The sequence below is a fragment of the Papilio polytes genome, unplaced genomic scaffold (assembly GCF_000836215.1).
Source record: "Papilio polytes unplaced genomic scaffold, Ppol_1.0 DF820622.1, whole genome shotgun sequence".
NCBI classification, from domain to species: Eukaryota; Metazoa; Arthropoda; class Insecta; order Lepidoptera; family Papilionidae; genus Papilio; species Papilio polytes.
In genome coordinates this window covers 1628379-1655316 of record NW_013528582.1, presented here as the reverse complement: position 1 = coordinate 1655316, position 26938 = coordinate 1628379, and the positions used below count along the sequence as shown (strand labels likewise).

General features: G+C 32.8%; 4 protein-coding genes across 5 annotated transcripts in view; 1 reads left to right on the top strand and 3 right to left on the bottom strand.

The window, feature by feature from the left end:
* Positions 1–238: 238 nt before the first annotated feature.
* LOC106110431 lies at positions 239–2163 on the bottom strand. The gene is made up of 3 exons (XM_013292255.1): positions 1906–2163; positions 1576–1689; positions 239–1316 (listed from the first exon to the last, which is right to left on the bottom strand). Exons 1-3 carry the CDS (start codon positions 2018–2020, stop codon positions 1219–1221), a joined length of 327 nt encoding a protein of 108 aa, XP_013147709.1. The 5' UTR covers positions 2021–2163; the 3' UTR covers positions 239–1218.
* An 835-nt stretch (positions 2164–2998) lies between these two features.
* Positions 2999–8778, bottom strand: LOC106110473 (potassium channel subfamily K member 9). The gene is made up of 7 exons (XM_013292316.1): positions 8341–8778; positions 8010–8227; positions 7483–7657; positions 6770–6876; positions 5640–5758; positions 5019–5130; positions 2999–4197 (listed from the first exon to the last, which is right to left on the bottom strand). Exons 1-7 carry the CDS (start codon positions 8465–8467, stop codon positions 4066–4068), a joined length of 990 nt encoding a protein of 329 aa, XP_013147770.1. The 5' UTR covers positions 8468–8778; the 3' UTR covers positions 2999–4065.
* A 126-nt stretch (positions 8779–8904) lies between these two features.
* The window catches only part of LOC106110422 (bifunctional glutamate/proline--tRNA ligase), a 26666-nt gene continuing 8632 nt past the window's right edge, over positions 8905–26938 (top strand). The window contains exons 1-16 of the mRNA XM_013292247.1: positions 8905–9065; positions 9151–9483; positions 9885–10032; positions 10439–10555; positions 10814–10940; positions 12664–12856; positions 13406–13577; positions 14471–14629; positions 15010–15084; positions 15487–15631; positions 16085–16332; positions 16814–17018; positions 17580–17768; positions 25541–25747; positions 25812–26000; positions 26294–26488. Coding sequence (XP_013147701.1) covers positions 9029–9065; positions 9151–9483; positions 9885–10032; positions 10439–10555; positions 10814–10940; positions 12664–12856; positions 13406–13577; positions 14471–14629; positions 15010–15084; positions 15487–15631; positions 16085–16332; positions 16814–17018; positions 17580–17768; positions 25541–25747; positions 25812–26000; positions 26294–26488 — 2739 coding nt within the window. The 5' untranslated portion in view covers positions 8905–9028. The remainder of the gene's footprint in view (positions 9066–9150; positions 9484–9884; positions 10033–10438; positions 10556–10813; positions 10941–12663; positions 12857–13405; positions 13578–14470; positions 14630–15009; positions 15085–15486; positions 15632–16084; positions 16333–16813; positions 17019–17579; positions 17769–25540; positions 25748–25811; positions 26001–26293; positions 26489–26938) is intronic.
* Positions 18481–23065, bottom strand: LOC106110472 (uncharacterized protein MAL13P1.304-like). Of its 2 annotated transcripts, XM_013292314.1 has the most exons (7): positions 22966–23065; positions 22437–22607; positions 21092–21939; positions 20554–21000; positions 20211–20482; positions 19427–19791; positions 18481–19228 (listed from the first exon to the last, which is right to left on the bottom strand). In XM_013292314.1, the coding sequence occupies exons 1-7, from the start codon at positions 22975–22977 to the stop codon at positions 19010–19012; spliced, it is 2334 nt and encodes a 777-aa protein (XP_013147768.1). In that variant the 5' UTR covers positions 22978–23065; the 3' UTR covers positions 18481–19009. The 2 variants fall into 2 exon arrangements, with proteins under 2 accessions (XP_013147768.1, XP_013147769.1); XM_013292315.1 differs by lacking the exons at positions 18481–19228; positions 20211–20482 and having other exon boundaries at positions 19707–19791.

Genomic DNA, 26938 nt, shown 5'->3' with positions numbered 1-26938 from the left:
ATAGTTCATGTCCAATTTTATTTTTGTATTATATAATTGAGGTAACATTGTCTTCTTTACTAAAGATATACTTAATAACATTTTAAAAATAGATTTTCAATATTTTGTTACATTACTGATAATAGTTCGAATCGATTTCATTTTAAATATAAAAGCCAATCGATGGGAAAACATCGATTTTAATTAATATCGTGCATCCCTAAATGCGGCACATTAGTCGCATTAGCTCCGTTGTCCATTAAATTAGGCTTATTTTTATTTTTTCAATTATTCCATCTTCGTCACATAAGTTTCACCACGGTACTAAGTATAAGAAATTTCTCTTTCGCACTGGGTGTTTGCATAACGTCAATCGTACTGAGGTTGTGCTGTGTTTAGAAATTTTGTGTTCTAACAATTCTTATATCATCTTAAAACACAGAATTGTAGATATAGCAGTATTGGCCTTAGTTTAGACAGATGTATAGCGATTTAGTGGCCGGACTATTCACATCGGGAACATAGTATATTAGTAAAAGACATATATCTATCTAGTAGTCTTGCTCTGTAACGTTTTTTATTATTTTTTTAATAGCAACGGTGCAATGTTTCAAATATCGTGGCAGAATACGCTCGTTTCTTAGTAAAACATGTAAAGTATTATAGATATTTGGATTATTGAATTGGATATATTTTTGTTGTAAACAATCTTTTAATGTAATTTTACTCAAGTCCTTATTTTTCTACTGTTACGTGAGTTAAGTTTATCTACTTAAATCAATCCGCTAACCCACTGTTATTCTGTATTGAGGGTTTCTTAGAAATTAAAACAGTATGCTATAGAGAGATGTTTTATTTTACATTCCTTTCACGAAACATTATTTTTACCGAAGCAACTAAAAATGATTAACATTTTTTATTCAACATCATGCGAAGATGCTTTTCTTACCTTTAATAAACAGAAGAGAATGCACATAATATGGCCCATATTTTCCTTTCCTTTGAATCTTCCCTTCCGTCAAAATCACATACCCTTTCCTTCTAAAATAAGAGCGAAAGGGGACAAAGATATAACGCCCGTTTTCTGTATGCATCTACGTTACCTAGGTTTTTGTTACAAAATAACTTCATTTAAAGAATGATAATTATTGACAGCGCCATCTATCTGGTCTAATTGAGAATGTCAACCATCACAAAATCTGTTCGAACGCAAAATCACTTCACCACAATAAATAACAGCTAGCAGCAGCAACGCATCATGTATTCATAGTCGTGGCAGAGACCGTGCAAGTTGAGCGGACACTGCAGGAATTGCGGACATAATACCGGCAGCTTGTCTGAAATATAATTATAGTGAGCAAATCAATTCTCTAAATAAAGTCCGCTACACACCTTTAGGTGTAACTGTACAGTTAAATGATTCTGTTAAAACTGTAGGTAGATAATATGTGGCTTTAAATTATCCAACTGCCTAACCCCTTTGGTAAGAAAAAGATAATTATATTCATTTGGTTGGCAGATATGGAAAGACAACCAGGAACATTTAGTAATAAAATCTTGATTATTAATATAGTTTTGTATTGAATTAAATGTTACCTAATGGATAAGCACATCCGCAACAATATCCGTGGATGATCGCCTCGTCGTCTTCACAACCGCGCGGTGGGCACCCGTTACATCTTAATCCAAAACCGAGGAATGGAAAGTTCCCTGAGACAATACACCGTGAAAAGATTCTATCAGTATGTCGATTACAGAAAAGACATTTCAATCAATAATTTAAACTTTCTCGAACACAGATTAATTCTAAAAAAAAATAAGTAAAACACAGTAAAGAACAACTGACAAACAGCAGTAAAATAAAATGTTAAAGACGTAGGAAAATCGTTTCGTTTTAAATATAAGTTTGCAGTATTTGTTACTTACATCTCGGTGCTTTCCTAACACCGTTTACGCCTATGTCAGATGAACTTGAAAATAAACAATTTCCTTTAGCAATAAAAACTATAGTCAAAGCAAGAAAACACAGTTTGAACAGCATTGTGTAAGCTTTTGTCGATAGTAAGGACCCGATGTACTATATAAGGCCCTTAAAAGTAATTAGTTATCTAATTGCGCAGGTCAGTGCCATGAGATAAAATGTAATTAGTTATTTTAAAAGCAGTTTAAATAACAAAAGTCAAGTTGCTAAAGATGAAGTGTGTAAAATTGAATGCAGAGGTTTATCTATATGCTATAAACACATTAATATTATAAACGAAAATATACCTTTTTTACGTATTAATAATAAATTATTAATTAATAAAACACTAATAATTAATTATTTCCTAACTCAATACACATGAAATGTTGTGTAATTGACGGAATAGATGGCGCCACCTTAGGTAATGTAATTTGGTACGATAGCCCGATAGATGGCGGTAATTCGTGACCTTCATATTTTGAAACGTGATGTTAAGGTTTTTGTTCAGTGAATAAGGACCCCGCACGTTTAATTTTCGGTATCGCTTCTCGGCCTTTTGGCTAAGATCAAAGTGTAGTATCTGTTCTTTTCAGCTTAATATCTGAAAGTTCCCGCACTGCGGGACCAGTATATTAAACTGATTTTTGTAAAACGACGGGATGTTCGGGGCTCGCTCCACTCCCGTCACGGGTCGGCCCGGCATTGCAGTGCCGCCGGGATCGGCCCACTATATAACATACATGACTAACCTTAAAGAATAGTCTAGAGTCTAGACTAGACTTTTAAGGGTTCATTCAGGACTGGGAAGTGATAAACTTTCAATTTCCATTACTTATATACGTTGACGTGAAAGTTCAGATATTCATACTTTATAACTTCTTTAATCAGAGGGGACATTGAAACCTTTTTTTTTGCTCATCGCCCACAACATTTTTATTTTATTATAATCTATTGATTTGTGATTTTTTTTATTATTGTATTCGATATTTAAATTATTTAGTTAAAAGGAATATTTTTAAGTAATCTTATTGATCACAATAAAACAATTTTAAAGCATACGATTGATTAAACATTTTATGTTAAATACACTTAATACATCGAGTATAGGAAGAACTTGGGATTAAAAATTACTATACGACCACAATAACAGACGGTTGGCCACATTGGAATTCATGAAATTTAATAATATTAACTGATGTCTATAATTGTCATAAATATGAATTGAATATACATTAATATGCAAATGAACGTCATCGGTTGATGATCGTACATAGCGCGAGTGACAAGAATTATTGTAAAATACATTGAGCTGGGTAATAAGTTAGTGTTAAAAAGATACACATCTTTTAAAAAGAGCTAATCTTTAGCACAATTAATTTTACCGTATAAGGTATATAAAAACTATTGTATCCACAAACAAAGCAATACAAATATACCTTCTATGTATATTGTTGGATTTAAATAAATTATTTTTCATTTCGACTTGTTCAATACTAGTTCGACTAGACACAAATATTGCGAGCTTATTTTATTACAGATTACAATCGAGGCATGGCCAGAAAGAGAAAGTATCTAAAAATATCGAATATTAAGTTTTTGATAAACTTAATATTCGATGTTTAATTTAGCATTATTGTACCAACACGATACTTGCAATGTTTCTCAAGTATTTAAATTGCGAACATAATACTTTTTTTAAAACCTAACTGCTTTTATTCAGTTTAGTTTAAAACTATTAAATCACTGATATAATAGATACATTAGCAAGGTGATAATATTTACATCGTCAGCGTCGTAAAACAGATCTACAAAATATTTACGAATCGGAAACTTAAGTAGAGCAGTTTAAAATTGCCGAATTATAATTCAACGGCGAGTATTGGCAAAATATTTGTTACACAGTTTTAAAGCGTTTACAATAACAATTCAAGAAATAATCAATACATTTTGTGTGAATAGATAATTAAAACGGCTTTTCTGCAAACATAAATTAAAAAAGAAAAACGTTAGAGTTGCCTTTGTTTTACAACGCCGATATCACTTTTCTTCCAAGTGATGCATTTAACCCATCTCTTATGATTATGATGGTGATGATGATGATGATGATAAGTGTGATATATGAGTTAGACGCTGGCACGCTCGATGAGGTCCGGCGTGAGCGCGAGGTGAGGCTGGCTGCGCAGCGCGCGCGGCGCCCGCTCCACCAGCAGCGCGCTCTCACACTGCTTGTTGCCCAGGCAGTTGCACGAACACACCTATACAAATTATAACACTTCATTATTACACACACAAATCTATCTATATAGCGTAAATATACACTTTGTTATGTAGGATATCAATTAAAACATATTTTTAATCATAAAAATCCCTACACTTGACACACTATAGGCTATACATTTTTGCTATTACATTTAGGGTGTAAATAAATTATTTTTTTTTTTTTTATAAAATAAGGTGGCAAACGAGCAAGCGGCCACCTGAAATTGCCAAAATGGCGAAGCGACCGCTGCCCATAGACATCTGCAATTGCAGATGTGTTGCCTACCCTTAATTGACGGAGGAGGAGACGCACATAAAGAGGACATTTCCCCTTCCTATGCGTCTCTTCCACCGTCAAATCCACTTTTCCTCCCCATCCTTTCCTCTTAAGAAAAGGGTGGAAAGGGAAAGGGACTAAAATTAGGCCTCCGGCACCACACTCATCAGACGAAACGCGGAATTGCTTCCACTTCACGCTTGTTTTCTGTGTGGTCGTGGTATTGCACCGGGAGAGCCTACCCATTCGTGCGAAGATGTTAAAGCGGGCTCTACCACTGTTAAATTAGGAAGTATCGTCACGAGGGAAAATATAAAAACTACAAGCCAAACCAGTAAACAGTCAAGGTTGCGAAGGTAACTTAAATTTCATGCAATGGCAAAGACCTTTATTGTCATTTGAGCATTACGATTTTCACATTTGCATTTAAACGGAATCTAAGCAAAAAATAAAGTTTGACAACATCATCCGGATAAAGCCGCACAGGAACAATTAATGTTTCATAAAAACATTTGAAATGCTAACAATACATAAACTCACCGAGGCCTGGTCTTCATGCGAGCGCTGGCGCGCGGCGAGGGCGTGTCCGTCGATAGCCAGCATGGTGCGGGAGCCGTCCTTGTCCTCGTCGCGGATGTTCTCCTCGGCTTGCCTGAAATACATAACATAAGCTTTAGCCCATTAATTCCCGCAGAATTAAAAAAAAAACTTAACTAGGCTATATGTTCTTCCAGACATTGTTCTGCATTTGTACCTTTCAATACCGTATAAGCCATTTTGGAGATAATAAAAAAAATCCTTCCATTCAAACTTTCGCATTAGTATGTTAATTATTAAATACAATAAAAGCATATACTTTGTGCATAAATTGTTAAATTCAATAATTTTTACATGTTTCAAATCTCTAGATATAAAAATACAATTTTGATTATTTAAAATATATGTTGAATGTAGTGTAACATAGCATTCTTACAAATCCATATATAAAAGGAGAGAAATGTAATTTTATTTGTAACAAATAAACTCAAAAACTACTGTAGGGACTTCAAAACTGCTTTCACAATTAAAAAACTATACTGCCGATGCGTAACAGCTAAAGTAGATTTTAATTCTCAAAAACTATATAAACATGGTTCCTGAATAAATGTTAAACAAACTTACATAGTCATAAAGCGTAGCACAAGTAAATTGATGCTGGCAGCGACCACCGCTAGACCAAACAGTATGAACACTAGACTCAGCGCTACATAGCCCGGCTTGCTGGTCAGAGCTTGGTCATTCTGAAAAATAAACAACATCTATAACTCATCTATACTATTATATTAAAGCGTAAACACACATTTTTTTGTTGCCTAAGATGTCAGCAATTACAGCGTATTTTTAAATATTTCTGTTTTTTTTTTATAAAAAGCCCTACACTTACGTCACACTTTAGGCTATATATTTTTACACCATTAAACTTAGGGGGTAAATGTTTTGGATAATAACCCTAATGTGGGAAAGAGACCATAAGTTGCTGCCAAAATCAAGGAAGCAAGGTTGCCATGGTTTGTCAGCGTCATGTCATTTTGACATTAGCAATTGATAATTTAACACGTGTTAACAATAAAATAAAATTTTCATAATTTTATGCGGATGAAGTCGCATGGGAACAGCTAGTTGTATATAAAACATTCATTTCTCATACTAATATCATAAATTCGAAAGTTTATATGGTTGGATGTTTGGTAGTTAGCCTAAACAACTGAATGGATCTCCATGAAATTTGGCATAGACGTAGAGGACAGTCTGGTAAAACACATATGCTACGTACTTTTGTTTTATTTTTTAATTCCACGCGATTGGAGTCACGGGCATAATCTCGTATAGGAATAATTAATCATTTAGATTAATGAAAAATGAGAAATTAAAAAAAATTATCAAATGGCTAAGGTGTTTTAAATTTCACTGAGATCTGTTAAGCTGTTATGGAGATATATGGTAACAAACCATCCATACAAAATCTTCGCATTTACAATATTAGTAAGATAACTCTGAATACTTACATGTTGGAGAATTATTAGTTTTTAACCCTTAAATGCATGATTTTTATTTAATTATGAAATAAATATTTCAGAATATATGTTTCAGTCACAGATTAGGGGAAGAATAATTTAAAAAATCTTGGTTTTAATTAAAACTATACTTTTGTTTGTAGACTTTTGGCAACAATATGCATTTAAGGGTTAAATAAATTTCTTTGATGCATGAGTTGTGTTTTTTTAAAACTGTGTAGTTTAAAAATAACTCACCTGCAAAGCCACGTAATCTCCGAAACCAATAGTAGTAAGCGTAACGAAGCAGTAGTAGAAACTATCAAAGTAACTCCATCCTTCATAGCGTGAGAAAACCGCAGCACCTAAAAATATTGTTTAAAAATTTGCATTGTGTTTATAACAATACCTATGGGAAAAAAAGCATCAATGTTAATTATTTATGTGTTTCTTATTGGTGTTAAAAATCCAAGATACTAAGCCCAATAAAATAGTTTACAAAAAAGTGGCAGTTAAAAAACATATACTTACGTAATTTCAAAAATCAGCTTCAGAGAACAAAATTCAAACCAAATGAAAAGCTGTAAATAAATAAAAATTACAAGAAAATAAAAAGGTACAAAACTAAAAGTGTAACAAAATTGTGATACTCCACAAGTGATAGAAATTGTGACTGCAAAATTTTTTTTATACTGTTTTTAAAACATTTGGTACCTCATATACTCTGTCATTCCAAAGGCCCAATATTATTCTTCTCTCAAATAGCCAAATGTACCTATGTTATTATCCAATTGCATAATCACCACCTAAGAAGTTTCACTTGAAAGCTTAAAAGAACAAAATTTTAATATAACTTGGTACTTCAATTTGTAATAAGTAAAAACTAAAAGAAACAGAAAAGAGGTAATACTAAATACTTTCAAGTAGAAGTAGAGTAAGTAATAACAAGACTAATATCTTTTTCAGTTTACCCGTAGTAATTATTATAGAAGACAGCATTCCAGTAGCAAACATAAGGTTCATCTCCGTAGCCTCAGTAGTAATACAACGTAAGTAGCATTTAGCCCGTCTTATCACCACCGAAGCAAACTTATTCAGTCTCTCACCAATGCTCTGGAACATCACCAGACCTAACGGGATACCCACCTGAAATAATGTGATTTTTTTTTAATACAAGGTGAAAAACAAGACCAAAATTAGCCAAACAAAGCTACAAATACATTCATTATCTACCAGGGTATATCCCACTTTAAACCTTTATTTTATGGTTTAAATTCCATAAAAATTTCAAATGTCAAAATTCAAAAGCTCAAATGACAACAAAGGCTCTTGTTAGAATTTAAGTAACCATGGCAACGTTGCTTCTCTGCTATTATTGGATAGTAGTTTTTTCTCTTATTAGCAGAACAATTTATTTTTCAATATAAGCCTAAAGCATGTTGCAAGTGTAAGTCTTTATTTAAAAAGACAATCAAAATATCTAAGGATTAAAACTAACCATAGCATACGCCATACAGAATGCCTTTCCACCAACTGTCACTGGTGTAGAGTGTCCGTAGCCGATCATTGCAAGTACAACAGTAGCAAAATAAAAAGCCCCTGCAAACTTCCACTGCGGACCCGCCTTGTGAGGTTTATTCTCAATAATTACTATCTCAATCATGTGATAATCCTCAGGAGTTATGTTATACTTCCGCACCAGACTATTCTTCATATCTGTAATTTAGACAATAAACTTTATATTAGAACAATTACATTCTTTAATTGGTTAGGCATTTTATATCATTGGTTACTAAATATTATATTACGCTCAAATTAATAAAGCGTACCGGATAAAACTTCCCATCTCTTCCTTTCTGTATCAGATTCTAGAGCATCGAAGACAGCGGCTCCAATCAACAGGTACGTAAAAGTACACACCACAAGGGAGAGTGTACGAACGTTTTGCCGCTTCATTTTCACAATCCTATGAAAAATGGGAACGACAAATTTTAAGACTCTTGTGAAACTTGCAAGCAAAAGCAAACGACAAAGAAACGGAGAGAGAACGATAATTTATTGATTTCGTTTTCCGTGACAGCCGGCTGTCCGTTCTTAAAATCATAGATTAAAACAATGGACACATGTTTCTCGCTTGTCATTTCCCTTTAAAATTGAGTTTCCACTGTATCAAACACCTCGTGCAAATATATTGTTATTTCTATGTGTTCCACGAGAATAAGTATGATGACTATACTTTTCCATTTAAATGTTTGTGCAGTAAAAACTGACGGTTAATTTGCATGAGATGACAATTGAAAAATAGATTTTTACTGCTTACTCTATGAAAATTTAATTGAGTAATTTTTGTCAAATTGACACTGACAGTGACAGTTCTTTATACCGTCATCGTGTTCGATTCGAAATACACTTGTTACATTTATTAAATCCGTAAAATACTCGATATTCAGCAAATATACCATATTTGTGAATTAAAAAAGGAAAATCCTTTTCCATATTTTAAAATAAGACGCCACCATGAAAATATCGTGCAATAAATCTAACCCTCCATTAGGTAAACCATTTGTATAATTTATTTATAAATTATGAAATAATGGCATAAAAATTTAATTGATCAGTTCTAATTTTATCTTTTTCAGGAGGTTTAATGGCTGCCGAGCTTTATAGATCATCAGTGAAAGAATTTGAAATAGTGTGGGGAAGTGAATCCCACATTCTTCTTCCGAATTCGTCCAAACCGGTGCCATATGGAACAAGCAATGATTTAATTAGAATATTAGAGAACGCGTTTAACAAGTCTGCTGGACCTCTTCAAAAGGTCACAATGAACCATTGGCTTTCATTTAGTCTTGTACTAGATGAGGATATTTCACAATCAGTTCAATATCTTGACAAAATTCTGGGACCTCTAACCTATCTTGTTGGGGAATCGTTATCAGTTTCTGATCTAGCGGTATTCAGTGTGTTAAATTGTGAGTTATTTAATATTTCTTCACCATTAAATTAAGTTCAAATAGCTGATAACAACTGTTTCAACATTAAACAACCACTAGAATTTGTGTAACAGTCTAAAAATATGGTATAAAAAATCATGTAGCTTATCTTATATCATAAATTGATATCTTGGTGATAAATAGTTGGTCATATTTACTCCTTTTTTTCAATAGATCTGTTAATCTTTATAAGCAATAAATGTATCATGAATTGAATACAAACAGTAAAATAACAAAGTGGTCAAAAATCATCAGAAACTATTTTCATGTAACTGGCACTAAATCTGTGCTTTCTAAGGTTCAAATAAACTCTTATAGTTTATATTATAATTAACAAAATTAATCTGTTGCAATTTATGTTAATAATAAATATCTTATAGTTTCCAGCAAATTTAAAGATGTCTCAGGAAAAATATCTCCAACAAACATTCTCCGATGGATGAAACTGATACAGGCTCAAGAACCAGTTGTAAATGTGCTTAAGCAAATACCAGATGATGTTTTGAATAACATTTCAAAGTCTCCTAGGTAAGTAACTTTTTACTTGAGTAAGTGGTTATAGCATAAACTTGATAGCTAGAAAATTAAAAAAGAAATTGTCAAGAAGAGAAACCACAGCTTTATTACATTTATTTCTATATGTACAGTCATCAGCATAAACATGTATGCATTTACATAGCTTGTTGTACACTTTTGGTGTTAAAAATACAAATGCATGTTTTAATCTACATGTTTTCGACTACAAATTTATGCTATTGAAAATGAATGCATATATATTTTTGAAAAAGAATGTCTAAATCTTTGTAAATTTATAAATATTAATGTAGCTGACTGTACCTACTTATACCTAAATAATGTTAGAGTTAGGATAACTGGTGATGAAATTTAAGTATGAATTATATAATGAAAATGGACTATGTAATTATATTTCTAGGAGGTCACCAGCAGCTACTAAGGAGGCTGGAGGTCGATTAGCCGAGGGCAAGTTCATTGAACTGCCACATGCTGAGATGGGCAAGGTTGTTGTGAGGTTCCCACCTGAAGCCTCTGGGTTTGTTTTCTTTTATATTTTACATTTTTACTTTTTATGCAATTAAATAACTCGAAAACTATCAGGCCGATATCAAAAATTGTTATCAATGAGTAACATAAGCTATATTTTTTTAATTACACGCTGGTGAAATCACGAGCAACATCTAGTCTTTTATATTTACATACAATTAAGTTTTATAAGTTTAAATTGTTCTTTCAGTTGCATATTGAAGATATGTTCTTAAAAACCTATACTACAATTGTTATTTAATTTCAGATACCTGCATATTGGCCATGCTAAAGCGGCTTTATTAAATCAATATTACCAGCAAGCATTTGAAGGAAAACTTGTTATGAGATTTGATGACACTAACCCTGCTAAGGAAAACGCTGATTTTGAAAAGGTATTGGCTATTAGTTCTCTTTAGTTAAATACAAAGTTAATAAGTCTTTCAGCATCCTTTTAATACAATCAATGCCAACTTGATGTAACAACATTTTTAATATAGTATACTAGCTGTTCCCGTGCTTTTCATCAGCATAAAACTATTTTATTGTTTACATGTGTCAAATTGTCAATTGCAAATGTCAAAACGACATGACATGACAAAACTTGGCAATCTTGCTTCCTTGATGTTGGCAGCAACTTATGGTCTCTTTCCCACATTAGGGTTTTTATCCAAAATATTTACCCTTTAAGTTTAATGGCGTGAAATATATAGCCTAAAGTGTAGCAAGTGTAGGACTGTTTATTAAAAAAAGTATTATTCAAAAACATGCTGTAATTGCTGATATCTTAGGCAACAAAGAAGTGTGTGTTTACAATTTATTATTATAGTATAGAAGTATAGATTCGAAAATATGTAAATCCTACATGCACATATATAATACATGAAAGAATGGTAGTAAGCTATAATTTAGTTCAAATTGTGGTAGCCAGGTCAAATAACTTGTTGGTCCATAGTTTTTCGCCATTTGCCTAATTGTTAGGGGTATGGACAACCCATCTTGAGGTCGAGGGTTCGATTTCCGCCATTCGACTATTATCAACTAGCTACTGTTAAATATTTCGACACAAATGACTACCTTTAAAATATAGACAGACGGCCATAATAACAATGCACACACAAACTGAACTCAGCAAGCTCCAACATCAATCTCCGATACATTTGTTCATTAACACAAATAGACAATAACAATTAACAAGCAAAATATACACTTGAAATCCCGATATTGTTCTTTAATATAAGGATAATAAAGTAAATCTCTTATACAACTTGTGATAGATTCATGTATTTGGAGAATCATAAGTAATCTAACTTCTATACTAATATTAAAAAATGGTGTCACAGAACATAGTTTACTTACGTGAACTCTGTAGATGTGGATTGAAAACGTTTTCGCATGATGCCACTTCTGATTATTAGATATTTCTACAAACTTCTTTTAAAATATAGACGGACGGCCATACTAAGAATGCTTGTAAATTATTTTAAAACACACAAACTGAACACCAATGCGACAACGCAACTACATCGAACGTTGAACACACACACACAAAACATTATATATAAATGTTAAGAATACAGAATACATCTAAAATAGTTAAAAAGCTAACTACTAATACATCCTTTTTCAAACTTACCTGGAATGATTAAAAGAAATATTAGTAAATTAACAATCTACTGATATTAAAAAAAAATATCAAAACATCCCGCTTCGACATATTTTGCTACAATCCTCTAGAGATAACACATTTATGGGCGTCACAGCCATGTTATGCTTTAATAAAATATAGTCTTCATTACCTCTTATGTTTTCTTCCAATTTGCACAAAATAACCTTACCAACATTGCCGTGGTGTCGTCGAGCTAATGCAACACCCTTATTTTTGACATCCGACTACTCTCCGATTATTAACATAACAAGCACAATTACATTTTAAAACCATGACATAAATATTTAAAAAAAACGCTTTGGATCACCATTACAAAGTTATATCGTTATTTCAAACTATGACCAATGACATTGATTTATAGCACAGACTAAATAACCTTCAAGAGTACAGAATACATCAAAATAGTTAAAAAGCTAACACATTATAATTTTTACTTTTATTTTTTTCAGGTTATATTAGAAGATGTAGAAATGTTAGAGATCAAGCCGGACATGTTCACTCACACTTCTCAATACTTCGATATGATGATGGATTTCTGTGTGAAATTAATAAAAGAGAACAAAGCATTCGTAGACGACACGCCCGCGGAGCAGATGAAGAACGAGAGAGATCAAAAAGTCGAAAGTAAAAATAGAAACAATTGTAAGTGTAAACAATAATTTTATTAAGCTTCATATTTTAAACCACTTTCTTATATACAAAAGCTTAAACTTATATTTAGCAATATTGACAATCAATAAATAACTAAAATGGTAACATGTGTGTTTGTATAATATATTGTTAAATAGTCTAATATTGTAAATGCGAAAGTGTTGATGTTTTTTTAGAGTTTGTATCCTAAACTACTAAATTTCACTCGATCGATGTCGCAGTCGGAAGCTAGTGTTATATAATTTTTTCAGAATCTCTGTATAATTCCTACTTGTATCACTTATAATTTAACTGTTACCGAAATTATATTTGCATTTATTCCTAATTTCTTTTTAAAACAATATTTAAAACTAGCTTTCGCCTGTTTCTCCGTCCGCGTGGAATTAAAAAAACAAAAATGAGTAGCCAGTATGTTCCTTCAGACTACCCTCTATGTTTTTACCAAATTTAATCGAAATCCCTTCATCCGTTTAGGCTACAAGCTAACATCCATCCATCGAAACTTTCGCATTTATAATATCAGTATGATGTATCCCACAGCTGTTGAGAAGAATCTGGAGTTGTGGGAAGAGATGAAGAAGGGCAGTTCTGTCGGCGTGCAGTGCTGCGTGCGCGCTAAGATCGACATGCAGTCAGCGAACGGCTGTCTGAGAGACCCCACTATATACCGGTGTAAACCCGAAACACATCCACGTACCGGTAACCAATATAAGTAAGTTGCACATGTTATAAACTTAATTAAAAAATACAATGCTTGTCATACTTACCAATCTTACTATCTTACTTTTTACTAATATTATAAATGCGAAAGTTTAGATGGATGGATGGATGTTTTTTAGCGTTTGTAGCCTAAACGGCTGAACGGATCTCCATGAAATTTGCCACAGGTGTAGAGCATAGTCTGGAAGAACACATAGGCTACTTTTTATCCCGGGAATAGTTACGGTTCCCGTGGGATTCATTAATTTATTTTTTAATGTTTACTCGATCATTCTGCAACGGTTCAACATATCTTATTGAAATTTCACGAATATAAAACAAAGTCTGGAGTACACATGGGATAAGCTTCATCCTCGAGAAATGTCCGGTTCCCGAGGGGTACGAAGCTTTTTGTAATTTATATAGTTCGTATGTTTTCTAATACCACGCGGACGAAGTCGCGGACAACAGCTCGTAATGTTATAAATGCACAAGTTTGGATAGATGAATCGATGTATCTTAATATCTATCTCCAAATGGTTTAACAAATCTCTATGAAATGCGCCATAAATGTAGAACATAGTCTGGAACAACACATAGGCTAATTAAGGAGTTTTTTATTTCCACGCGGACGGACTCGCGGGCTAATAACTAGCCTATCTTTCTTCACACTATATTCTACACTTATGCCAACTACAGAATCGTTAGCTGTTCTGAAGATACGTAATAACTGTTAAATAAACTTTGTAATTTTCAAAATCTTCACTCCATCGAAATGTATCAGCCGATGTCGCAAATATATCAATTTGGGTGTTATTATCAGCTCCCATACTGATAGTATCGCAATGAGTCGTGAGCTAGTAATTTCCATCAATCAATCAAAGCTGATTTCCACACTACTTACAGAGTATACCCGACATACGACTTCGCGTGTCCCATAGTGGATTCTGTGGAGGGCGTGACGCACGTGCTGCGTACCATGGAGTACCACGACCGTGACCCTCAGTTCTACTGGTTCATTGACGCACTTGGACTCAGGAAACCCTACATATGGGAGTACAGCAGGTATGTTCATAACGACTGTATTATCTACCTGCCCTTGTTACTACGGAGGTTCGGCACATTGTGTACTGCCCACACATTCATAATAATTCTTGATCTATGACGCCAATGATTCGTGATCTATGACGCCAATGATTCTTGGTCTATGACGCCAATGATTCTTGATCTAACGCCAATGAATCTTGATCTATGACGCCAATGATTCTTGATCTATAACACCAATAATTTTTGATCTATGATGCCAATGATTCTCGATCATTGACGCCAATGATTCAAGATCTATGAAGACAATTCTTAATCCATAACGAATCATTACAAATTCTGATTAACTTAATATAATTACTTGATGTTTATGTAATTTACTTTAAACTTTGCCTTTTCAGATTAAGTATGACGAATACAGTTTTGTCTAAGAGGAAATTAACGTGGTTTGTCGAGCAAGGACTTGTTGATGGATGGTAAGATGATTTTTTTTATATGGCAATTTGATCACCTTAATAATTGAAGCGACCTCTGTCCACTGACATCCCCAAAACTAGATTTGTTGCTTTAAATTAATGTATGTGCTGCACAAAAAGAAGATATTGCCCCTTCCTTGTAAGGGTAGGAAGAGAGAAGGGAAAAGAAGGTAAGGACACGCACAATCATCAGACTGTACGTGAAATTGCTTCCATTTCACGCTTTTTTATTCAAGTGTTGATATTTTCTTGTCATTGTTTAATAAGAATTGTTTAATAAGAAAAGGAAAGTAGCAGAAAAGGCAAAATGCATAGAAAATAATCTATCAATTTGCCTTTTTCTGCTACTTTTCTCTCTTTCTATTTTCGTTTTTTCTTTAAACATGAAGTATTATATTGTAGGGACGACCCGCGCATGCCGACGGTGCGCGGCGTGCTGCGGCGCGGCATGACGGTGGAGGGTCTGCGCCAGTTCATCCGCGCGCAGGGCTCCAGCCGCTCCGTCGTCTTCATGGAGTGGGACAAGATCTGGGCAATCAATAAAAAGGTGACAAAATTTACCTTACTTATAACTATTTCTTCCGTATGTATTGCTTATGCGAATTCCATATAAATGAGAAATTTTGTTTACGTATTTCACAGGTTATGTTATTTATTGTCTATGGATTTTTTTTGGTTTAAATGTATTGTTATAAAAGTTAAATTGTTAGTTCTTATAATTATACATTTATATTGAATTCGATTATAGGTACTCAGGTTTTTTATTATTTACTTCTATTTTAATTCGACACCTGTTTCACAGGTTTAAATTTTTTTTATTATAAAATATTAACAGATTTGTGATAATTTACTAATATGTCTTTTACCATACCAGACAAGGTTTGTGCTAGGAATAGTTTGAAATAGTCAAATAGTAGGATTCAAACCTTCGACCACATGATCGCAAATCCGTACCCCTAACCATTAGGTTTACATTTAATTTATATTAATCACATTCCAGGTCATCGACCCGATAGCACCTAGGTACACCGCTCTGGAGGCTAACCCAGTGCCGGTGAATCTGCAAGGTGTGTCAGGTCGGACTCCCCTGAGTGTACCTCTGCATCCCAAAAACCCGGACGTGGGCGTGAAGACGGTGTGGGTGACGTCACGTCTTCTCATCGACCAGGCAGACGCAATCGCATTAAAACAAGGAGAAAACGCTACCTTTATTAACTATGGAAATGTTATGATTGATAAGATTCACAAGTAAGTGTTTTTTGTTTCATTTTTAAAGCTAGGTTAATAGTTATTTAAACGGGTGGATCTCTTTTATTCGCTCAGTTATTGGATTTTTGTCCCATTGGGCCAAAACTATAGAATCAATCTGACCATAGATATAAACCTCCCATTGACCTGAACAATAAACAAATAAATAAATAAAATAAACAAAAACATCCACATAAACTTTTGGCGCGTCTCCACACGTTAATTAGTCCACCTAAGTGTATATTTTATGAGAATACTTGCTTTAGCCCGTGATTGCGTCCGCGTGAATTTAAAAAGAAAAACGAAACTGAGTAGCCTATGTGTTCTTCCAGACTATATTCGACGTCTAATACCAAATTGCATCGAAACCGTTCAACCATTTAGGCTACAAACTCTAGCAAACATCCATCCACCCAAACTTTCGCATTTATTAAATGCTGCAGTTAGTATGAATAATGCATTCTTTTAATTTCCTTAATAGGGATAAAGATGGTAAAGTGACAAGTATTGATGCTACACCAAATCTGGATAATAAGGATTTTAAGAAGACGTTAAAATTGACCTGGCTGTCTAACGACGTGCATAACACTGTGGAGACTTACTGCGTGTTCTTTGACCATATTATATCGAAACCTGTGCTCGGGAAAGATGAAGACTTCAAGCAATATATTGGACATCAGACTAGGGTATGTTTCAGTAAATACTATGTCCTTATTGTTCAGCTTCATCCAAACGAATCGAAAAAAAAAAGTAATTATTACAAATTACATCGAGATCTGTTCAGCAGTTTAGACTACAAACTCTAATAAACATCCATCTAAACCTTCACATCTATATTTCTATACCATATATTGTATATTATCTATACTATCTATACTATTATAGTAAAGTGTAAACACACACTTCTTTGTTGCCTAAGATGTCAGCAATTACAGCAATTTTTTGAATAATTCTTCCTATAATTAAAAGCCCTACACTTACGTCACGCTTTAGGCTATATATTTTCACGCCATTAAACTTAGGGTGTAAATATTTTGGATAAAACCCTAATGTGGGAAAGAGACCATAAGTTGCTGCCAACATCAAGGAAGCAAGGTTGACATGGTTTGTCATCGTCATGTCATTTTGACATTTGCAATTGATTTGACACATGTAAACAATAAATAAAATTTTCATAATTTTTTTGCGGATGAAGTCGCACGGGAACAGCTAGTTTATAATATTAGTAAGATTAATTTTGTTTCTAGTGGGAGATGTTGATGGTGGGCGAGCCGGAGCTGAGCAAGGTGGCTGTGGGGGACATCATACAGCTGCAACGTCGCGGCTTCTTCCGGGTGGATGTGGCGCCGGGCTCCGTGTCCTTCCACACGGGCCGGCCGGTGCCGCTGGTGCTCTTCCATGTACCTGATGGACACACTAAGGAGATGCCCGGACAGGTAAGTTATCACACATGTATTGTATTGAAAAAGATTTTTTACATGTCAGTCGCAAAAAGTAAGTTGAACCTTGAAACTTTTTTTTATTATTGACCAATAGCTTATCTTACTTTTTATTTATATTGTTAATGGGATTTTTTAGATGGATGGATGTTTCTTACAGTTTGCAGCCTAAACTACTGAACGGATCTTGATGAATTTTAGATATATGTAGAGGATAGTCTAGAAGAACATGCACACTATTTTCTTTTTTTTTTTAAATTCCACGCCAACAGTTGCGAGCGAAAGCTAGTTTTGAAATACTAGCTCTGCCCGCGACTCCGTCCGGTTGGAATTAAATAACTTCTTAGGTAGCCTATATGTTCTCCCTGATTATCTTTTAAATCTGTGCCAAATTTTATAAGGTAAAAAACATCCATCAATCCAAATTCCATTTATACTATTAGTAACAATAACACAGAGAGGCTTGGTTGTTCCAAATCAATTGGACCAATGGGATCTTTTCCCATTGAACAGATTGATCTGTAAGCCGATTGCGCCAACGGGACAATATCCTTATGGATGTGTCAATTGTAAAAACAAACACATTTCTAGTCTCTAAAAAACTCAATGAGAATGTCTCAGTTTAAATGTTTTGTAGTGAAACAAAATGAAATTGGTTAATTATTTTTAATCAACAGAACTTAAACATAAAGAACTTATATCTTACGACAATCTTATGGCCTATACAGTTCGGAAAACTTAACTTATAGAATGAATCTTGCGAGTAACAATTTTAATCATGTAAGGATTACAATAAAAACAAAACTTGTAATTTCACTGCTTACAAATGATTAATCAAAATCATATGAAACACTAAAACATGATTTCTAAACACATACAGCTGAATACTGAAACATTTAATATTACTGCGCCTAAAATACAAAGCCACACGTAACATCCAAATACAATTAAAAACTTAGGAACTGAAATTTCGTTTCAGTATTCAGCCTTTAGTCTACCTTTTAAATTTATATCTTGAAATGTATACATATTAAAGGTTTTACACTTAATATGGTATAGAAACTGAGTACAGGGCTGGCCTTTAAATATGTAATCAAATTAAAAATAGCCACAATTATAGGTTAGAATCTAACCATAGACAAGTTAATTAACTTTTTTAACAGGTTTAGATTAGAACATGACACTAAGGAACTAAAAACATAAACTATTTAGGTTTAACTCAAATTAAATCACTGAACTCAAATTGTTTTTTGAAAGAAAAAATTATCAGCATAAACATATTCAATTGTTAATCGTTTTCTAGGATCTATTACCAACATTCTTCCCAATAATCTGACCAATGATTGTAATTTATATTCTATGTTTTCACATGCAATATCACGTGTAGACTGCGCAGCAATTATTGATGAGTAGATGTTATTATTTTTCACAAAATTGTGTATCCTGATGTCAGAATACTGCAAAAAAAATTTCTTAGATGAGACTTTGCAAGAAATTAAAAAAGTTATAAAAACACAACCTAAGTTAGTCATTGATAAAGTAGCATTTTAATGGTGAAAGAATTTTATATATCGGTCCAGTAGTTTTTGAGTTATATAAATACATACAAAAGTGCAATGCTTTCCTCTTTTTAATATTAGTATAGATATACGTACCTGATTCAAACCCTTTTTGATAAATGTCGTTCCACGAAAATGCATATTTCTAAATCTGGACTCCTTAATAATATACTCAGGCATATTACCTAAAACACTCATCTGTTTGAATAAAACTTCATTATCTGTCGTTCCCGTGAATAGCATAGTATTTGTTGCCATTTCATAAATCACCAACGCCGTAGACCATACGTCGACAGGAAAACCATGAGAGTGGCCTAAAATTTTCTCTGGTGACGCATAATTTACTGTTCCAATATTACTTTTTAAATTATCTGAATGCACGTATAAAATTGCTTCGTCAAATCCGCATAGCGTAAGCTTCTCTGCTTTATCGTCTAGAAGTATATGACTTGGTTTTATATCTGAAACAATGAGTGGTTTTATACTTTGAATCTAAGACTGATATTTAGAGATTCTTGAAGCTTTGGTCATGTCTAAATTACACGTACTTGCTCAGCATAATCTTAAGATTCTAATATCCTTCTTAGCTGAGAACTTACTAACTTTGTGCCGAGGAAGATCTCAGGCAAATTTTATCAATTCTGGGAATTCAATATTTAGACAGTTGTTATCCATCATAATGATGTCACAATTCACCATCAGGCTTAAATGCCGCAAATAAATGTAAAGAAATTGTCAAAAGATCATAATGTTGCTTTATATTATTCCAGTCCAATGATCCAAACCAGAGCAGGATTGAAACTGCAATATAAACACACACAGGAATGCACTGGTTTTGACAGCTGGACTGGGATAATGTAAACTGGGCATAACAATTTACCATGATGAACAATATTTTTGCTTCTTAATACAATGACCGCCTCAACTAATTGTTTACTTAAAGCTTGTATTTCTTCTATGTGAAACTTTTTTTCAATCAATATTTGTTCAAGGTTAACTGCATAGTAATTTGTCATATAACACATGTGTCTATCTATTTGAAAACTGTGCAACAAATGAATACAGCGTAAATTTTCTTCTGGAATATCCTTCTTTAGTTCCTGTAGAATGTTCTCTTTTTTCTTTTCTTTTAAATGATTTGTTGAAGGATTGCTGAAAAGGTTTAGACTCATTTGATGTAGGGTGTAAATAAAAAAGGTAATATATTGAAAGAAAAAACTTACTCTAGTATCTTCACAGCGTAGCAATCTCCAGATGTACCAATACATTTAAATATTTTAGAAAACTTTCCGTAGTGTGTCACAGCAAGTACAGAATATTTTTGTTTCAAGGTATCATACATCTTTATTTCTAAGTTATGTGCTAAATCTTTATCCGATTTTGTAACAAACTTGTTTAATATACCATGACCAATATTATGTTTATTTGTACTATGATCTACACATTTAACTTTTTCCGAGCAAACCTCCTTTTTAGTTTCTTTAGAATCTTTTTTGCGTTCTGTACTAATTATGTTACTCTTAGATTTATTATTCATATTTTTAGGAACAATATTGCAATCAATTTGATCATTTTCATTTTTTCTTTTATTTTTTTCTGTTGGTATACCTGCTGGTGATTTTTCTTTTTCGATATTTAGTTTTTGTATTTCTTCAGTCTTATTGTCAACCCTAAAAAAGAACCGAGCGAGTTAGATTGTTTCTCCCTAATAAAAAAATGTTGATATAAAAAATATCAAATTGAAAGATTTTGAAATCTTACTTTGAAGTGTGCTTTTCTTTGTGATTTGTATTTGTCTGTTCTGTATTCGACGTTTTTCTTCTTTTGGAACTTTCGGTTACCTTTTCGTCATTAATTATAGGTTTATTTTGTTGCTTGCCATTAAATAAACTTTCTACCACTTCATCTACATCAAAATCGTCCAGAAAACTCAAATCTCCGTCAACATTGCTATTGGTTGATCTTGTATTATTTTTGCTATGCAAATTATTATATGTCACATTAATAATTATTTTTATTGTTTTGGGCTGTACAGTTTCGTTTTTGCCTTGTTTCACATCCTTTGTGGAGTACTTTCGATTTACTTGTGCTGAATTCTTTTTCGTTGCTTCTTTAAATTTTTCAGGCATATTTTCCTCTTTAGTTTCCTTAACTTTGTGTTTAAATGTTTTATTTATATCCATGTTTTCTTCGTTTTTAACAGTATTGTTGTTGTTCACACAATTTGTTAATGTTGATGTTCTCTCTAAACAATTCCCCTCTTTGTTAGATGTTCCCATATCACCATCAGAGTTATTGTTTGGTTCAATTTTTATATTGTTACTAAATGTATTGTCTTTGAAACTCTCTTTATTCAGATCTGTATTGTTGGTACATGACTTATTACTATTTAATATTAATCCTGAAGTAAACTGGGATGTTACGTTTTCTCTCTGATTATTAGGCTTGTAGTTTTGTTCAAGTTTAATTTTAGAAGAAATGTTTTCTCCTATCCTAACTGTGTTAGATTTATTAGGACCATTACTCAATATTTTATTTGGGGTAATTTCACTTTTAATTGGTTTCTTTAAATCATCTTTATTTATTTTTTTGACTAGATTAGAGTCCATCTGTTAAAAAACATTAATTATTACACCATGGTTAAGTCATGGTGGAAGTATTGATGATTTGTATTACAGTTAGAATAGCAATGCATTTTATTGCTGGGAGATATTAAGGAATAAGGAAACCTTTTTAAAAGTAGTGTTGATAAAAATATGTTTTTATATAATTATACATGTAAGACACTGTCAACTTTTATTATAACATTGTTTTACCATCTACAAAATATCAAACAATAAATAAAATATAAATTTAAAAATTACTGAAATTCCATAATTCTTTTGCCATTACAAAGCTACATTATCACTGAATAACATAAGGTATATATTTATTACTAGAAAAGTTTATATTTTTTAATTCATTGTGGATTAAGTCTAGAGAAAAAGCTACTATAATATATAATTAATCTATTGCTCAATCTGCTGCTAATTAAATAATAAATAATTACAATATCTTACTACAACCAATTTATAAGACAATTTGTTGAGAAACATGACAAATGTACCTCTGTATAAAGTTCTGACATTTTATTATCTTGTAGAATTTTTAAATTTGTGTTTACTCTGTTATCTGCTTTCATTTTCTTCACAATTGGTGGATAGTTTGACTTGTTAGGATCAATAACAATGTTAGGACTTTGATATGTTGAAAAGTATCCTTTGTGTGATGTCATTTTCTGTGTCAACAAGAAAACGTGATGTTTATTAAAGTGGAAAGTTTCCGAAACTGTTTTAATAAAATTCATGCTGATCATAAGTAAATTGTTGAGGTTACTAACCTCTTTGTCATCAATATCCACAGTAATCGGTAACCAGCTATTTGTGTAGCTATCGAATTATTTTGTAAAAATTTAAATCGTAAACGACGCACGAGTTTATGTAAGTCGTGTGTTAACTATTATTCTAAGTAAATAAGTCTGATGTTTTAAATGTTGACTAAGATATAAACAGCATTTTAAAACATACTGTTCTTTGTATAAAACACGATTTAACAATCCGACGAAGTGAAACATGTTAAGAGCTGAAGAAACTTACCACTCTTTTCATCCTTCTAGTTTAAATATCTGTTCATTTTTAATAGAAAACATACGAAAATTAATTGCACACCGCACCAGATAAATCTCAATGCGTTTGTTTTGAATTCGAACTGACAGCTGTCAGCTGACATTTGCGTTGAGGCTCGTAAACAAAGTAAAAAAGATGATAAAGAAGCGCAACAAGTTTGTATAGACTATCTTATAATTGAACTTTGTTAAAAATAATTCTTAATTTGCATTACACATTATGTTTTTAAATATTTTTATATCGTATAATTTAAAAAATAGTTGTTGCACACGACGTCGTCTGCGTGGAGTTTGAAAATTCAAAACTTACATTCGCCCTTTTTTTCAACCTATTGCCTTAAGTATTAACTTAGTAACTAATCTACCTAATAACATAAATCTACTGATGCCAGATTGCAAATTTCCAAGCCCGGGTAGCCTGTGAGCGGATTTTTGGGTTACCCTTATTATTTGTGTTTGCGATATATTCTAAACTACTAGTCCAATTTAAATACTGTAAAGGACAATTTTAATCTACATTAAATTCTCCTGAAAACAAACGCATTTATTTTGATAAGGATTAATATTAAAACCAATAAAAGAATGCCGCAATAAGTGTGTGGTTTTTAAATCTTTTTGTAAAAAAAAGTTGTTATTGTAAGGAAACTGTTTAAGATAGATGTATGCTATCGCGGACTTTTCTGTAGAACTTTACAGATCTACAATTTTTTTCATACATAATTTTTTCATATATCTAACGGTTTAGGCATCGTAAGCCAAGAAAAGTTAAAACATTGTAATTTTTTAACGCCGCGGTCCAGAAATATGTTGTTAATTAATAGTTCCTCAATATTAGTAAAAATAAAATATAGCCTATGTTACTCACAGATAAATTTCCTTCCTAACGGTGATTTTTTTTAAATCGGCCCAGTAGTTTTTGAGTTATTTCAATACATACAAAATAAAAATCTTTCTTCTTTATAATATTTTAAAATTTTTAACTGACTTAAAAAGGTTTTTTAACTCATCTATTTTTTTGTTACATCATAACTCCGCTTCCGATTGTCCCATTTTAATGAGAATAAACACTTTTGTATCAAAATAAAATTTACATAATTAAGGATAAACATACTTCAACGTTTTTATTTATTTGAATATTCCACGGTGTTAATGATTCCTTTATACTCCTGTTCAATTTTCGCATCATGGGAGCGTCTATTTTCCTACATGTGACGTGGCTTCATTTTCTGCAAGAAAGTTTAAGCACTTTTTAATAAGCACGACCTTTCTACAACAAAATGTAAACAACCTGAAGAACAAGCGGTATGATTCGTATAGGACTGATATACATTTTAAAAGCAAAAACAAATACCGTTCAATTATTTCACCATATCCTGTCTTCGTTACATTACGTAAAGTATTCTAAAATCAGTATTATTTTGGTCAACACTCACCTCAAACTAGGAGATACTGAAAGTACTTCTCACTGCCGCGTTCCTTCATATGCTAACGGAAGGTAGATTGAAAATATTTCCGACATTATTTTTTTTTAAGACTTGTGCCGGGTAGGTGAACATTCTTTGCTGCAATTGCATTTTTAGTGAAGTTAAACTACTAGTTATAGCATGTCATTTGTCTTGTACAAATAACTTAACTTCATTACGTATTTCGAAAATTATGTTCAGTTTTTATGATATTTTCACTGATACCCTAGTGCCGCATAAAAATTTGCCGAAATAAAAATAACCATATTGATTATGATATGTTTCGTGTAGGTTTTTAGCAGTGGAAACCGACGGTTATGTAATAATCCTGGGAATACATTCCGGGTAGAACGTGAAGCATATTTTTCTAAATGAAAGGCAATGCTAAATCCTTGCACATAAAATAAACTGGAGCTGAAATTAAATCTTCGACCCCCATCGGATTAGAACTAGATGTTTTTTTTCTAAATAATCAGCTGTTATCTATAATTTTTTAGTTTACATTGAAGGTTCCGCTTAAGGTTTTGATAAGCTCGGTCTCTCAAATGAGTCATTGTATATCGAATTGGAGATTCATGTGTTGAACTGAACTATATACGAAGTGAAAGGCTTGGTTGTTCGACTTCCACGTAGTGAAGAATGATCAAAACGTGTAGTAATAAGAAAGCAGCTGTGAATACGCAACGTGTGTTGTGTGTATTTATATTTTTGTAAATTAAAGTTTTAATGAGTGAGTGTTAGTAATGTTGTAATTTATTTAATTCCTCATGTACCATATTTAAAAGTTCTTGAATGTATTGGAATTAATTTCGTTTAATATTGTTTGTAAATGTTTTTAAACCTTAAGCGGAAAAAGGACACGTTTTTCAAATTCTAGGAACTTGTAAATAATATTTTTTAATAATCAGATCTCTTTAAAGTTTGTGCCAGTGGTTTTGGTCAATTCAAAATTAAGAATTAACAATAACAATGAAGTTATAGTAGTATATTGCTTCAAAAATGTGATTTTATTTTGGACTAGCTAATTTAACGAACGTTTTCTTGACTTATTTAATGTTTTTTAATCAAATATTATTGTTACAGCCGAAAACGGCCCAAGCGACACCTGTCAAACAAGAGCCAAAGAAAGCTGACGCGGCTGGCGACTCCTCTAAGTTAAACGAAGAGATCGTTAAACAAGGAGAAATAGTGCGGTCCCTTAAGGCTGCTAAAACGGACAAGGCGCAAGTTGACCAGGCTGTCAAAGTTCTACTGAACTTGAAAGCAAAGTACAAGACTGCTACTGGACAGGTAATTTACGATTGTAAACAGTCAATCTACTTTATTGCCCTTTTTGATGATTCTTTCTTACTAGGATTGGAAACCCATCACTCCAGTGCAAGCGCCAGCGTCTGGCGACGCGTCATCCCTAAGCCAGCAGATCACTCAACAAGGCGACCTCGTGCGCTCCCTTAAAACTGCTAAAGCCGACAAACCGAAAGTTGACGAGGCTGTCAAAGCTTTACTGCAACTTAAGGCGAAGTACAAAGCTGCTACTGGACAGGTAAGATTGTTTATCTTTGAAATGTCTAAGTCCCCTTTCGTGCCGGAGGGCAGGTGAAGGTGAAGTGCTTTTTAGGGCTAGAAAATTGAAAAATGTAAAATACATATAAAATGGTAGCCCCTCCCTAGAACTAATCAGCTGGGGACTACCACGTGTGTAGGAAAAATAGTTAAACAAATACTGCCACAAAAACATGTTAAAAAATTCTATTTTTAAATTAATCTACGTTACAGACACATAAATCTTTATTACTTGTCTGAATTAGAAGCAAAACATTTGTTCTTTTTTCTCAGGAGTGGAAGCCAGGAACATCACCTCCCTCAGTTACGTCACCGTCCAGTGACGTCACCGCTCTGAACCAAGAGATCACCGAACAAGGCGACGCAGTGCGTTCTCTGAAAGCCAGCAAAGCGGATAAAGCAAAAGTTGACGAAGCTGTGAAAGTGTTGTTAGAACTCAAAACAAAGTATAAAACGGCTACCGGACAAGTAAGTAGCTGGAGTTTTCTTTATTACTTTTTAAATAACTAGTTATCGCCAGCGACTCCGTCCGTGGAATTGTAAAATACAAAAGTAACCTATATTTTCTTTTACGTCTATACCAAAATTCATCGAAATCCGTTCAGACGTTCAAGATACAAGTTCTGACATCCATCCATCTAAACTTTCGCATTTATAATGTTTTTTATTACTGTAGACATAATCGTTTTTTTTTTTATAAAATAGTTATTATATTGTAATATGTTTTGTAGTAAAAATGATCTAAATATAACCTCAAAACTTATCTAATTTGATTTACTAAGGCTATTTTAAATTATTAACCAAACGGGAACAAATAAAGTTTTAAGTTATGTATACAAGTATCTGATTAACAATAAATCGAGGCAATAAATCTTCAATTAAACAAGCCGTGCATCTGAACAAATATTACTTTGCGTC